At 55.7% G+C, this 13009-nt stretch overlaps 1 protein-coding gene across 1 annotated transcript in view; it reads left to right on the top strand.

Annotated features, from left to right (window-relative positions):
• The window catches only part of MYO1F (myosin IF), a 41806-nt gene extending 28914 nt beyond the window's left edge, over nucleotides 1-12892 (top strand). The window contains exons 12-25 of the mRNA XM_012641225.1: nucleotides 368-477; nucleotides 1792-1873; nucleotides 3219-3325; nucleotides 3661-3759; nucleotides 3849-3993; nucleotides 6581-6695; nucleotides 6798-6967; nucleotides 8566-8711; nucleotides 9090-9236; nucleotides 9342-9490; nucleotides 10000-10083; nucleotides 10679-10874; nucleotides 10966-11135; nucleotides 12153-12892. Of these exons, the coding sequence (XP_012496679.1) occupies nucleotides 368-477; nucleotides 1792-1873; nucleotides 3219-3325; nucleotides 3661-3759; nucleotides 3849-3993; nucleotides 6581-6695; nucleotides 6798-6967; nucleotides 8566-8711; nucleotides 9090-9236; nucleotides 9342-9490; nucleotides 10000-10083; nucleotides 10679-10874; nucleotides 10966-11135; nucleotides 12153-12229 (1797 nt within the window). The 3' untranslated portion in view covers nucleotides 12230-12892. The remainder of the gene's footprint in view (nucleotides 1-367; nucleotides 478-1791; nucleotides 1874-3218; nucleotides 3326-3660; nucleotides 3760-3848; nucleotides 3994-6580; nucleotides 6696-6797; nucleotides 6968-8565; nucleotides 8712-9089; nucleotides 9237-9341; nucleotides 9491-9999; nucleotides 10084-10678; nucleotides 10875-10965; nucleotides 11136-12152) is intronic.
• Nucleotides 12893-13009: the final 117 nt, after the last annotated feature.

Here is a 13009-nt window from a genome sequence, read left to right on the forward strand (position 1 = left end):
ACCAGGACCGCAGAGAGCCCCCATCCTAGGCAGCAGACCCAGCCCACAAGCCTGGCTGAAGACCGCCCGCCCCAGCGATCCCTAGCCAGTGATGGAACACCCCTGACACAGCCCCCCCAGCTCCCTGACCAGGACACGGAGCCCCCACCGTCCCCCTCACCTCTGACCCAGGCTGCCGCCCCCTTCCAACCTCAACTTGAACATCAGACCTCCAGGGAGCCTGGCTCCCTACCCGCTATTGGGGGAAACCTTAGATACCCCCCAGCCAGAGCTATAGGCACCCCCTGATCCTCTGACCCCAGAGCAAACCCCACGGGACCCCCGATCACTAGGGCTCTAAGCACCACCCTCCAACCCATCCACTTAGGTCTCACCCCCTCCCCCACTGCAGGTCTCCTATGACGCCAGCGGCTTCTGCGAGAGGAACCGAGACGTCCTCTTCTCCGACCTCATAGAGCTGATGCAGAGCAGCGAACTGTGAGTGGTCCCGGGTGTGGGAATGGCGGGAAGACCACCGGGAAGCACCGCATCCTCCCCAGAGCGCCATCACCTGTGCTCGAGTTTCTCATTCATAGGTCAGGACTGGGGCCGGACAATGTCTAGCAAGTTCCCAGAGGATGCTGACTGCTGGCCCAGGGACCCCACTTGAGACCCACTGCTCTAGTTCTGTACTTTCCAATATGGCGGAAACTGGGCCAGGAGTTCGAGACCAGTCTGGGCAACATAGCGAGACCCTGTCTCTAAAAAAAGAAACAAAAAACCACTAAGTTGGTAAAAGGCTAGATTTTTTTTTTTTTTTTGCTTTCTCTTAATTTTGGTAAAATATACATACCGTAACACTTGTCCTTTTTTTTATTTGTGGAGACAGGGTCTCACTCTGTCGCCCAGGCTGGAGTGCAGTGACGCAATCATAGCTCACAGCAACCTCAAACTCCTGGGCTCAAGCGATCCTCTTGCCTCAGCCTCCCCAACAGCTGAGACTACAAGTGCATGCCACCACGCCCGGCTAATTTTTTAATTTTTTGTAGAGAGTGGGGTCTCACTATATTGCCCAGGCTGGTCTCAAACCTCTGGCCTCAATGCTCCCTCCTCGGCCTCCCAAAGTGCTCTAGTGAGCCACTGTGCCCAGCCAACACTGGTCTTTTTAGCCATTTTAAAGTGTGCAGTTCAGTGGTATTAAATACATCCACACAAAATGTTGTGCAGCCATCGCTACTATGTAGTTCCAGAACTCTTTTATCACCCCAAACAGATACCCCATATCCACGAAGGAATCCACTCATTTTCTGTTACGGAGGCTGAGGGAAAGTCTTACTGAGGAGGTGAGGGAGGGAGTCGTGAATGCAGCAAAAGTTGATGGTGGAACTTGGGATGCTTCCCATCTGGCTGTCACACACGGGGCTACAGCAGTGAGCATCTCTGTACATGTTTCTTTGCACACGCATACCACCATGTACAGGGAGAGTGGCTCCTGCCACAGGGACCTTCCCCTGCTTCCTGAGATGCCGCACCCACTGATCTAATTTACTATGCTTACCATGTCATTTAACTTCATTCTGTTGTACTTGCTATGTTACACGCACGATCTCGGAAGTTGTAAAAAGTGCACGTAAATCGAGGGACCAAAAGGACAAAACCAGCCGTCCCGGTCTCACCCATCACAGCACACACCCCACCCCCGCATTCAGAGAGAACTGAATTTTGCGTCGTGCCACCGAGGCAGCCCCACCTCTGGGGGAGGGAGGCTCAGAGTCCAGCTACGCCTCTAACCCCCACCCTCCCCCTGCCCAGGGCCTTCCTCCGGATGCTCTTTCCCGAAAAGCTGGATGGGGACAAGAAGGGCCGCCCCAGCACCGCCGGCTCCAAGATCAAGGTGGGCGCCACCCCTCCCCCACCACCTGGCGTCTGGACTCTGCTCCTCTCCTCGTCCCAATGTCTGTCTCTCTCCGCCCCCCGGGGCCTCTGCCTCTGTCTGTGTCATCCTCTGTCCAGCAGGGTCTTCCTCCAGCTCTGGGGTTGGGGGCTTGGACCAGCTTCCTTGAGGTCACCCTCAACTCCCTAACTCCAGAAGTGAACTGTCATCCTCGTGCATTTTTTTTTTGATCTTTTGGTTATTTGCCACTTTTTTATAAATTGTGGTAAAATATACATGACGTAAAATTTGCCATCTTAACCATTTTTTTCAGTGGCATTAAGCACATTTACACTGTTGTGCAGCCATCACCAACATCCATCTCCAGAACCTTCTCATCTTCCCAAACTGAAGCTCTGTCCCCATGAAACACTCACTGCCCACCTGCTCCCCGGCCCCTGGCACCCACCATCCTACTTCCTGTCTCTGTGGCTCTGACGACTCTCGGGACCTCCTGTGAGTGGAGTCACACAGGATTTGTCCTTCTGTGTCTGGTTTATTTTATGGAGCACGATGTCCTCAAGTTCACCCATGATGTAGCCGGTGTCAGAATTTCCTTCCTTTTTCAGGCTGAATAATATTCCAGGGTGCGGATGGACCACATTGTGTTTATCCGTCCATCCGTCCACGGACACCTGGGCTGCTTCCACCCTTCAGCTCTTGGGAATAGAGTTGCTGTGACCACGGGGGTCCCATTTTAATAACCATTTATTGAGCACTTACTCGGTGCTGGCAACGAACATGGGACACTTTACACACATGAGGAATTAACTTAGCCCGACCTGGAAGATGGGGACACCAAGGCTCAGAGAGGGGCGGCCACTCACCCAGGCCACACAGCAGAGCCTCACTTGACATTCCCCCCAGTGTTACCCCCTGGAATGACTCCTTTTCTGGTCTCCCTCCTTCCCCGAGCGACTAAAATGCACAATCCAAGGCTGACCCCTCAGGGACACGTGCACTTCCAAAGTACCCGTCTCCCGAAGGACAGGCAGAAGTGTTCTCCTGAGTGCTCTGTTACTCAGTCAATAAACGTTTCCTGAGCACATACTATGCGCCCAGCTAAATCACGAGTGCGGCAGCCGTGAACACTCCTAGTCTTGGGGTCGAGGGTCGAGGAGACACCCAACATCAGTCCTGCGTGCCGTGCACTGGTGGGGGATGCACAGACCAGGGGGGACACCCGGCCCCTGTGGTTCATCAGCTGCCAGTCCCCACCCACCCCTTGGGGCTGGATCCAAGGTGGGGAGAAGGGAGGGGCCAGAGGGGCCCATCTGTGTGTCCCCCACCTTCTCCTCCACCTCAGAAACAAGCCAACGACCTGGTGACCACGCTGAAGCGGTGCACGCCACACTACATCCGATGCATCAAGCCCAACGAGACCAAGAGGCCCCGGGACTGGGAGGAGAACAGGTGACAGCCCCCCACTGCCTGACCCCAGCTGATCCCCCGCAAGATCCAGCCTGAGACTGACTCAGGCTGAGCCCGGGATGCCCACAAAACCCCTCAGTGCCCTGGGGGACACCTGGAATGGACCAAGACGTCCCCAACCACCAACTTCAGGACTAGCACGGCCCCCCAGTTCCCCAGGCCCCCCCCTGCAGAACTGACTCCCACACTCACCCCTGAAGCACCCCCAGACCTCAGAGCTCATCCCTGGACCTCCCCCCAGGCCCCGCCTCCAGCATCTCCCACCCCCCAGGACAGGTGAGACCCTGCTGCGGGGACTCAGGCCGCCCTTCCCGCAGGGTCAAGCACCAGGTGGAGTACCTGGGACTCAAAGAGAACATCAGGGTGCGCCGGGCGGGCTTCGCCTACCGCCGCCAGTTCTCCAAGTTCCTGCAGAGGTGAGGCCCCCGCCCCCGCACCCCTCCCCAGAGCGACCAGCCTGCCCGTCTGCTCCAAAGCCTCACACGCCCTGGCCCTCTGCCACCAGGTACGCCATCCTGACCCCCGAGACGTGGCCGCGGTGGCGCGGGGACGAACGTCAGGGTGTCCAACGCCTGCTTCAGGCGGTCAACATGGAACCCGACCAGTACCAGATGGGCAGCACCAAGGTCTTCGTCAAGAACCCGGAGTCGGTAAGAGCGTGCGTGGGACAGAGGCCGCAGAGGAGAGAGAAAGAAAGGGAGAGAGCTGTACGAGAGAGGCTGAGAGGCCGGGCGCCGTGGCTCACGCCTGTAATCCCAGCACTCTGGGAGGCTGAGGTGGGAGGATCGCTTGAGGTCAGGAGTTCGAGACCAGCCTGAGCAAGAGCAAGACCCCGTCTCTACTAAAAGCAGAAAGAAATTAGCCAGGCATGGTGGTGTACGCCTGTAGTCCCAGCTACTCGGGAGGCTGAGGCAGGAGGATCACTTGAGCCCATGAGTTCGAGGCCGCAGTGAGCTATCATGACGCCACTGCACTCCAGTCTGGTAACAGAGTGAGACCCAGTCTTCAAAAAAAAAAAAGGAAAAAAAAAATTCTCAAGTGGCTTACCTGCCTCTTGGCCTTTATGACCCATAGCCCCAGGTGTGCTGGTTTGCTAGGGCTGCTATGACAAAGTACTACAAACCAGATGGCTCCACACGATGTCAAGTTTACTCTGTTCTGGAGGCCACAAGTTCAAACTCAGCGTGTTAGCAGGGCCACGCTCTCTCTGAAGGCTCCAACGATCCTTCTCTGCCACTCCCTAACTCGGCTGCCAGCAACCTTTGGCCTACCTTGGCTTACAGATGTGTCACTCTGATCTCTGCCTTCCTCTTCGCATGGCTTTTTTTTTTTTTTGAGACAAAGAGTCTCACTCCATTGCCCAGGCTAGAGTGCCGTGGCATCAGCCTAGCTCACAGCAACCTCAGACTCCTGGGCTCAAGCGATCCTCCTGCCTCAGCCTCCCGAGTAGCTGAGACTACAGGCATGCGCCACCACGCCCGGCTAATTTTTCTATTTTTAGTAGAGAAAGGGTCTTGCTCTTGCTCAGGCTGGTCTCGAACTCCTGGCCTTGAGCGATCCTCCCACCCCAGCCTCCCAGAGTGCTGGGATTACAGGCATGAGCCACTGTGCCCGGCCAACCTTCTTCTCTCTGTGTTATCCGGGTCCAAATTTCCTTCTTCTTACAGACGTCACATTGGATTCGATTTATATTGGATTAAGGGTCCACCCTAATGCAGGATGGCCTCATTTTAACTTGATTACATCTGCAAAGACCCTGTTTCTAAATAAGGTCCCATTGACAGGTTCCGGGTGGGCATGACTTGGAGGGGACACTGTTCAATCCAGTATACCCAGGACAAGCTCAGATTTACGTAGGTCTCCTGCCCCTTAAGCACGCAAAACCCAGCCCCCCATACCAAGGAGATGCATTTTAAACTCTTTAGACAATGAAGATTCATTTCCCAAATTGGAAACAGATCCTCTTCACTGGGCAGGAATAACCTCTCAGCAAACCACACCACACACTTATGACACCTCCAGCCGTGCTATACGCGGCCCTGCGCACGGACCCACAGACCCACAGCACGCTGCTCTGAGGAACAGAAGATACAATCTCCTCTCAGCTCCCTGCATCCTACGAAACTGCAATGCTATTTTTTTTCTTCCTAGTGGGACAACTTCCCACTTTTTAGAAATAGTTATAAACCCCTACAGCTTTGAAAGTCCTCTAAGATGTACATTTTTAAATGCATTTGAACCAAGTATCTCCAGAATTCTTGCAGGGAGCCCTAAGGTTGCTTGGAGACATCAGTTTGAAAACCACCTTGGTCAGAAAAGCAGTCAGCAGGGATCTTAGCAGCCAAGTGGCATTTACATACTTGAGAAATCCCTCTAGGTGAAATGCTAATTATTTTTCTAAATAAAGCCCAATTTTATGTTCAGTAATATTTCCCATCTTCAATGATTGATAATGCTGTCGCTTTTATCCCTACATTTCTGTTTGAATTACGATGTTTCCCAGGCATCTGCCCTATTCCAATTGATCGTTCTATTCTCTGGCCAACACCTCGTTGTTTTTATTACTGTAGATTTGTAATATTTTAATATCCAATAGGTCCCTCTCTTTGTTCACCTGTTATTATTATCAAGTACAAATGAACAGACATTCTTCACAGCTTTTCCACTTTGGCTTGTTCTATGTAATTTATCCTCTAAGTCCCCTCTGGGCCTGGGCCTTTTCTCTGCTTTCTGCAAAAGCTTCCTTTGTGGGGCTGCCATGTATGGATGTGCAGGTTGTACACTGCACAAGCACTGATTGCCAGTCACATCACAGTCCTATATATCAGATTTTCATATTTACTATATTTTATTGGTTTTCAAAGATGCACACTGGTTCTCATTTCTACCACTCTGAAATTGGGGTGCACCTTACATGGATGGTGTGTATTAGCTTCGTTAGCGGTGTGAGAAAAACCATGATGTTGTACTGTTTCTGGCAAGGCCACACAGCTAAGAAGTGGCAGAGCTGGGATGTGAAGCCAGAGGGACAAACTCACCACTCTAATTTAATGCAGAGATGGGTACCCCATTTTGGAAGGGTACCCCAGGTCCAGTCATTTGAAGGAAGAAAAAAAAATGTGACCACTCGTGTGGGGGGGTGTGAGCAAAAGCATGTGAGTGGGGTGGGCCCAGGGGAAACCAGGGATTGCAGCCCCTGGGGAGGCACCAGGACCCACCACCCAACCTCTTGCCCAGCTGTTCCTCCTGGAGGAGATGCGAGAGCGAAAGTTCGACGGCTTTGCCCGCACCATTCAGAAGGCCTGGCGGCGCCACGTGGCAGTCCGGAAGTACGAAGAGATGCGAGAGAAAGGTGAGAGGCTTTGTTCAGGTGGGAGGCTGAGGGTTGGGACGGACAGACCTGGAGAAGCCCGGCCACGATCTCCACCCCCACCCCCACCCCGTGTCCCCACAGCTTGCAATATCCTGCTCAACAAGAAGGAGCGGAGGCGGAACAGCATCAATCGGAACTTCGTCGGGGACTACCTGGGACTGGAGGAGCGGCCGGAACTGCGCCAGTTCCTGGGCAAGAGGGAGCGGGTGGACTTCGCTGACTCGGTCACCAAGTATGACCGTCGCTTCAAGGTGAGGCACTAGCGGGTGGGCACACCTGAGACCCCGGCTCCAGCCTGGCACCCACACCAGAGATACACCCTAACCTGGCCCAGATGTACCTGTCCACAGGTACATATTCCCCCAGCCTAGATCCCATGACAGTACACTCTGACCTGGCACAGACATACCTGCCCACAGGTACACACTCAACTATGGTAGATACAGCTGTCCATCAAACATGCCCTCATGTAGCCCAGACATACCTGTCCATCCGATACACCCTCACCTGGCCAGACACAACTGTCCACAATTAACACATTCACCTTGCCCAGAAGCCCTGACCACAGGGCCACCCTCATCTGTCCTGGACACATCTATCCATTAGGTACACACCCTCACCCAGGCTAGAACACCTGTCAATTAGATATACCTTCACCTGGCCCAGATGCACCTGTCCACAGGTACACTCTCACCTGACTCAGGCAGCCTAGTCCATAGGTACAATGCCCAACTGGCCCAGACAGCCACTGACCAGGTGCATACTCTCAACGTGGTCCAGACACTTCTGTCCACAGGGATATACCACGTGACCTGTGCACGCACACTTGGCCTAAACAGCTGGGGACCTCCACCACAGATACATCTAATCACCTAGCCCGGACATTCCTATCCACAGGTACCCCCACACCTGGCCTGTGTACTCTCAACTAGGCCAGACATTCCTGTCCAGCAGGTACACTCTCACTTAGCCCTTATCACATCTCATGTCCCAGACACTGTCATCTAGCCCAGAAACACCCTACCCCCACCTTAGAGAGCCCTACATGGGAGTTACACACTGAGATAACCTATATACCTTTACCCAGATAGACACTCTCACACGGCCTGGACACCCCACCTTGCCTTGGACAAGTTTATGTGACAGGTACACCCTCCCGTGGTCTGTACAAACTCACAGCCCTGACCTCCTTACCAGGCTTGGGTATCTTCACCTGACCCCTACACCTTTACCTGCTTTGGACAGGAGTATGTGGCAGGTACACCCTCTCAGCTGACCTGTATACATCATCTAGGATATGTGCACCCAGGTGGGTATCCCCACTGGACCCAGCTGTGCGCACAGGCACAGCTCAGCAGACTTACATATATATTCACACTTCCACCAGGTACACCCTCACCTGCCTTCCTGTACAAAACCATACAGTTCAGACACACACCTGCTGCTTACTACCTCTCATGACCCAGAGGTCTTACCTAGCTACCTGACTTGCACACCCTCACCTGAACCATAATATCTTTACCTGAGCTGGCTACAGTCATATGACTCAAGCACTTTTACCTGGTCCAATGGCTCTCACCTGGCCCAGACACTCGTGTCCAGCAGATGCTCCACCTACCCTGTACCTGGTCACTGGTCCAGACACCGCTTTCTAGCCAATACAGCCTCGCTTGACCTCCTTCTGTTCTTTATATAACTTAACGACTTATACACCTTCACCTGGAGGGACCCCCCCCACTCACCTGACCTGGACAGCTTCCCCTGACTTGCCAGCACCGCCCCTCTGCCTGGGGTTGACCCCGTGGGGCCAAAGCTCCAGCCACCAGCCTCTGGTCCTGCGTCCTCACAGCCCATCAAACGGGACTTGATCCTGACACCCAAGTGCGTGTATGTGATTGGGCGAGAGAAGGTGAAGAAGGGACCCGAGAAGGGCCAGGTGTGTGAAGTCTTGAAGAAGAAGTTGGAGATCCAGGCCCTGCGGGGAGTCTCTCTCAGGTGAGGCCAGGCCCCTCCCTGCCGCACAGTCACCCTCACCTGTCCCCTTGTGATCATAGCTGTCCTCGTTGCCGTTACCCCACCTCTTACCCTGACGACCTTACCTGCTGCTATACCTGCAGGCGTCTCTTGGCCCTACCTGTCAACGTTCACCTGTCCCGACACTCATGATCCGTACTTGCCAACAGCGTCAGTCCCCGTACCTTAGCCTCCTCCTCCTACCACACCTCACCTGGCCTTGCCGCCTTCCTTCCCCTGCTCCCCCGACCTGTGTTGCCCCCTTACGTGGCACTATCCTGTTGCATCTATCTCAGAAGTTCGTTCTCCCGCCTACCTTCCCTGTCGCTCTCACCTGCCTTTCCTCCCGCCCCTCCCCAGCACGCGGCAGGACGATTTCTTCATCCTGCAAGAGGACGCAGCTGACAGCTTCCTGGAGAGCGTCTTCAAGACCGAGTTCGTCAGCTTACTGTGCAAGCGCTTCGAGGAGGCGGCGGGGAGGCCCCTGCCTCTCACCTTCAGCGACACGTACGGGCCCCGCCCCAGCACAGAGTCCCCCTCGCCCACCCCCCCGGACCCCGCCACCCAAGGGGACCCCTGCGGGCACCCCCAAGCTTCCTCCTCTCCCCACAGACTACAGTTCCGGGTGAAGAAGGAGGGCTGGGGCGGAGGCGGCACCCGCAGCGTCACCTTCACCCGCGGCTCTGGCGAGGTGGCCGTGCTCAAGGCCAGCGGCCGAACCCTCACGGTCAGCGTGGGGGACGGGCTGCCCAAGAGCTCCAGTGAGTCTGCGCGGAACCGGGAGGCGGAGGCGAAGGGGCTGTGGGGAAAAGGCGGGCCCTGGGGAAGGCGGGGCCAGAGAGGGAACCAATCAAGGCTGTGAGGGCGGGGCCAGTGAGGCTGCTTAAGAGTGGGCGAGGGCCATTGAGTGGCGGGTCTAGAGAGACTTGTAAAGAGAAGACGCGGCCTTGGAGCGGTGACCAATGAGTGAGCGAGAAATGAGGAGGGGCGTGGCCAGAGACGCAACCCTGGAACTGGCTAATGATAAGGGCGCATCCTGGAGTGGGCGGGCCCAGGGAGCCGGGGCCTGTGAGTAGGTGAGGTCAGGGGGCGGGACCAATTACTGGGCGGAGCCAACGTGCCAATAACTAAGGGGAGGTGCGGTGGGCGAGCCAGTGTCGCTAAGGGGGCGGGGTCAGGAGGCGGAGCCACAGAGTGGACTGGGCTTGTGGGCGGGGCCAAGAGCCTGGTCTGGCCGCCACTCAAATCCCTGCATCCTTTCCCTTTCCAGAGCCTACGCGGAAGGGAATGGCCCAGGGAAGACCCCGGAGGTCGGCCCAGGCCCCTACTCGGGCGGCTCCCGGACCCCCCAGAGGTGAGGAGACACCCCCTCACCAGGTGTCCCTCTAGTGGGCTCCAGACCTCCAGTCAACGGAATCCCACACGCACAACTGACCACTTTCATCTATGTCCAGAACTCTCTCTCCATAGCTTCAGCTTTCCCACAGAATAAAGGCTGAGCTTTAGTTTGGCGTTGAAACCCCTTCCAAATCCAACCCCAGCTAACCCCTTACCTCTTCTCTCCTCCCACCCTATGCTCCTGTCACGCAAACTACATCTCATTTTGCCAACTCACCAAGTTTATTCTTACCTCCGGGCCTTTGCTTGGTGCTGTCTTCTCTGCTTGTCTCCCAAACTCCCACTCCATTTGTTGAGCTCTTATTCATCCTTTAAGACCCACCCACAAAAGCCCTTCTGCAGAGGAGGGGAAGGGGAAACTTCCCCCTGCAAAGCCTTCCTCTAGGCCCTCCTAGCCCCGCGGATCTCTCCCTCTGGCCCAGCCAGCCATTACCATACTGGGTTGAGAGTGTGGCTGCCTCCTCCCTCAGACTGGGAGCCTGGAGTTGAGTCTTCCTCACATGTTCCTAGCATCACCCTAATAAATGCTCTCATCCTTGCTTCTGCCACAGGCCTGGACCGCAATGGGGTGCCCCCCTCTACCAGAAGGGTCCCCTTGCCACTGGAGATCACATCTGGAGGGGGCTCCCGGAGGCCTCCCCAGGCCCTTCCGTCCTCAAACCTGAGGGCCAGCAGACGCCACCGGGCACAGCCACCCTCAGAGCACAACACAGAATTCCTCAACGTGCCTGACCAGGGCATGGCCGGGTAGGTGGGGTGGGAGGACAGCCCCAGGAGGTGGGCAGGGGATAGGGGAGTGAGTGTCCGGGGCTGTGGTGAGCACCCCCTGTGCCCACAGCATGCAGAGGAAGCGCAGTGTGGGGCAGCGACCCGTCCCCGGCGTGGGCCGACCAAAGCCCCAGCCTCGGACACATGGCCCCAGGTGCCGGGCACTTTACCAATACGTGGGCCAAGATGTGGACGAGCTGAGCTTCAATGTGAACGAAGTCATCGAGATCCTCATGGAAGGTGTGTGGACCAGGGCAGAGGTTGGGGTGAGGGGCATCATCAGAACCCTGATGCAGCCACGCAGCCCCCCATCAATGCACACCCCTCCCATGGGAGAACAGAGATGACAGAACAGCCCGCCCCCCGGCAGAGATGCACTCTTTCATGCTAGCGGCTGCATAGGCTAGGTGGCCCTGGCGCTGGAGACCACCTCCTAAGCCACCCTGGGGGTCAGGCCTCATTTTTCTCACCTGTCAAACATGAGGCTGATAGCAGAACCTGCCTCAAAATCCCTTATGAGTAGGAGAGGTGTCACAGCTGGAAGGCCCAAGCCACCTCCTACTTTAGTCCCCAGGGGGTCCAGAGACTCTGCTGTTGGACATAGGAGCCCTATGAGGGTCAAGAAGACCTGGTCAGGCCAGGCGCAGTGGCTCACGCCTGTAATCCTAGCTCTCTGGGAGGCCGAGGCGGGCGGATTGTTTGAGCTCAGGAGTTCAAAACCAGCCTGAGCAAGAGCGAGACGCCATCTCTACTAAAAACTAGAAAGAAATTAATTGGACAACTAAAAATATATAGAAAAAATTAGCGGGGCATGGTGGCGCATGCCTGTAGTCCCAGCTACTCGGGAGGCTGAGGCAGGAGGACCGCTTGAGCCCAGGAGTTTGAGGTTGCTGAGAGCTAGGCTGACGCCACGGCACTCTAGCCCAGGCAACACAGTGAGACTCTGTCTCAAAAAAAAAAAAAAAAATTACCTGGTCACACCTAAGGGAGAGGGGGGCTGTAGAAGGAGGTAGAAAGAGGGAAGAACACAAGCAAATGCTCTAGAAGGTGAGCCCATGGCTGGGAAAGACCCTATGTCCCTCCCTTTCTCCACCTAGTCCTTCCTTCCTTCCTTCCACCTGTTGACAACTCTCTTTTCGGCCGCTGCCTTGTGCCAGGTCGGGAGCATGGAGATGAACAAGATGGACTACAGAGCAGGCATGAGGGCTTTCTCCAGGGCCAGCTGGGAACCCCCTCAAGCTCTTTTCTCTCCCACAGACTCCTCGGGCTGGTGGAAGGGCCGGCTGCACGGCCAAGAGGGCCTCTTCCCTGGAAACTACGTGGAGAAGATCTGAGTTGGGGACGTGGGATTCTGCCCTCCCTCACGCCCGCCCACCTGCCAGGGAGCCAGGCCCTGCCCATAGGAGCCCCGTTTATCGTGGCTGCGTTAGCCTGAAAGTCCAATCCTGTGGCCTCCAGCCCAGCCCAGACCCTCCCTGGGTCTCAGGGGTCACCGCTGCAGCCCCCTCCCCAGGGTCCCGGTCTCACCCACGTCACACCCATTGCCCAAGTCTCCGTGTCTTCACGTGTCAAATGGAGTTACCAGCAGAATCTACCTCCCAGCTGCTCTGTGATTATGAAATGAATCATGTCCTATGCTGTTGGCAAAGTGCTGGGCATAGTCGGGGGGGGCGCTCTGGACAAGCGTGACTTTGCTCCTTCTCTCATCACTGAGGCAATAAACGTTTGCCGGGTGAAAGCATGAGTTAGCCTGAGTGCCCGGCGACGCTCTCACAACCCTGTGAGGCAGGAAGCATGAATGTTCCCATTTCACAGATGGAAAAATGGTCAGGACTTAATGTGACAACATTCGATGGCCCAGGACGGACATCCGCAGCCCCTCAGAAAGAAGACAGTCTGGGAGAGAAGGGGACAGACTGGTGGGGGCAGGAGCAGGGGCTCGGCACTGAGCTAGAGAAGGGACAGGTGCTGCGATTGGTTCTCAACAGCCCTTTTTATGGTCAATCATTATGTGGATGGAGAAAAATCCAAACTCTAAAATCATTTAAAGAGATTTATTCTGAGCCGAATGCATGCAACTGAGTCCCAGGGTAGGGGGGACGTTCTCAAGACGA

The sequence above is a fragment of the Propithecus coquereli genome, unplaced genomic scaffold, assembly GCF_000956105.1.
Source record: "Propithecus coquereli isolate 6110/MARCELLA unplaced genomic scaffold, Pcoq_1.0 Scaffold164, whole genome shotgun sequence".
Classification (NCBI taxonomy): domain Eukaryota; kingdom Metazoa; phylum Chordata; class Mammalia; order Primates; family Indriidae; genus Propithecus; species Propithecus coquereli.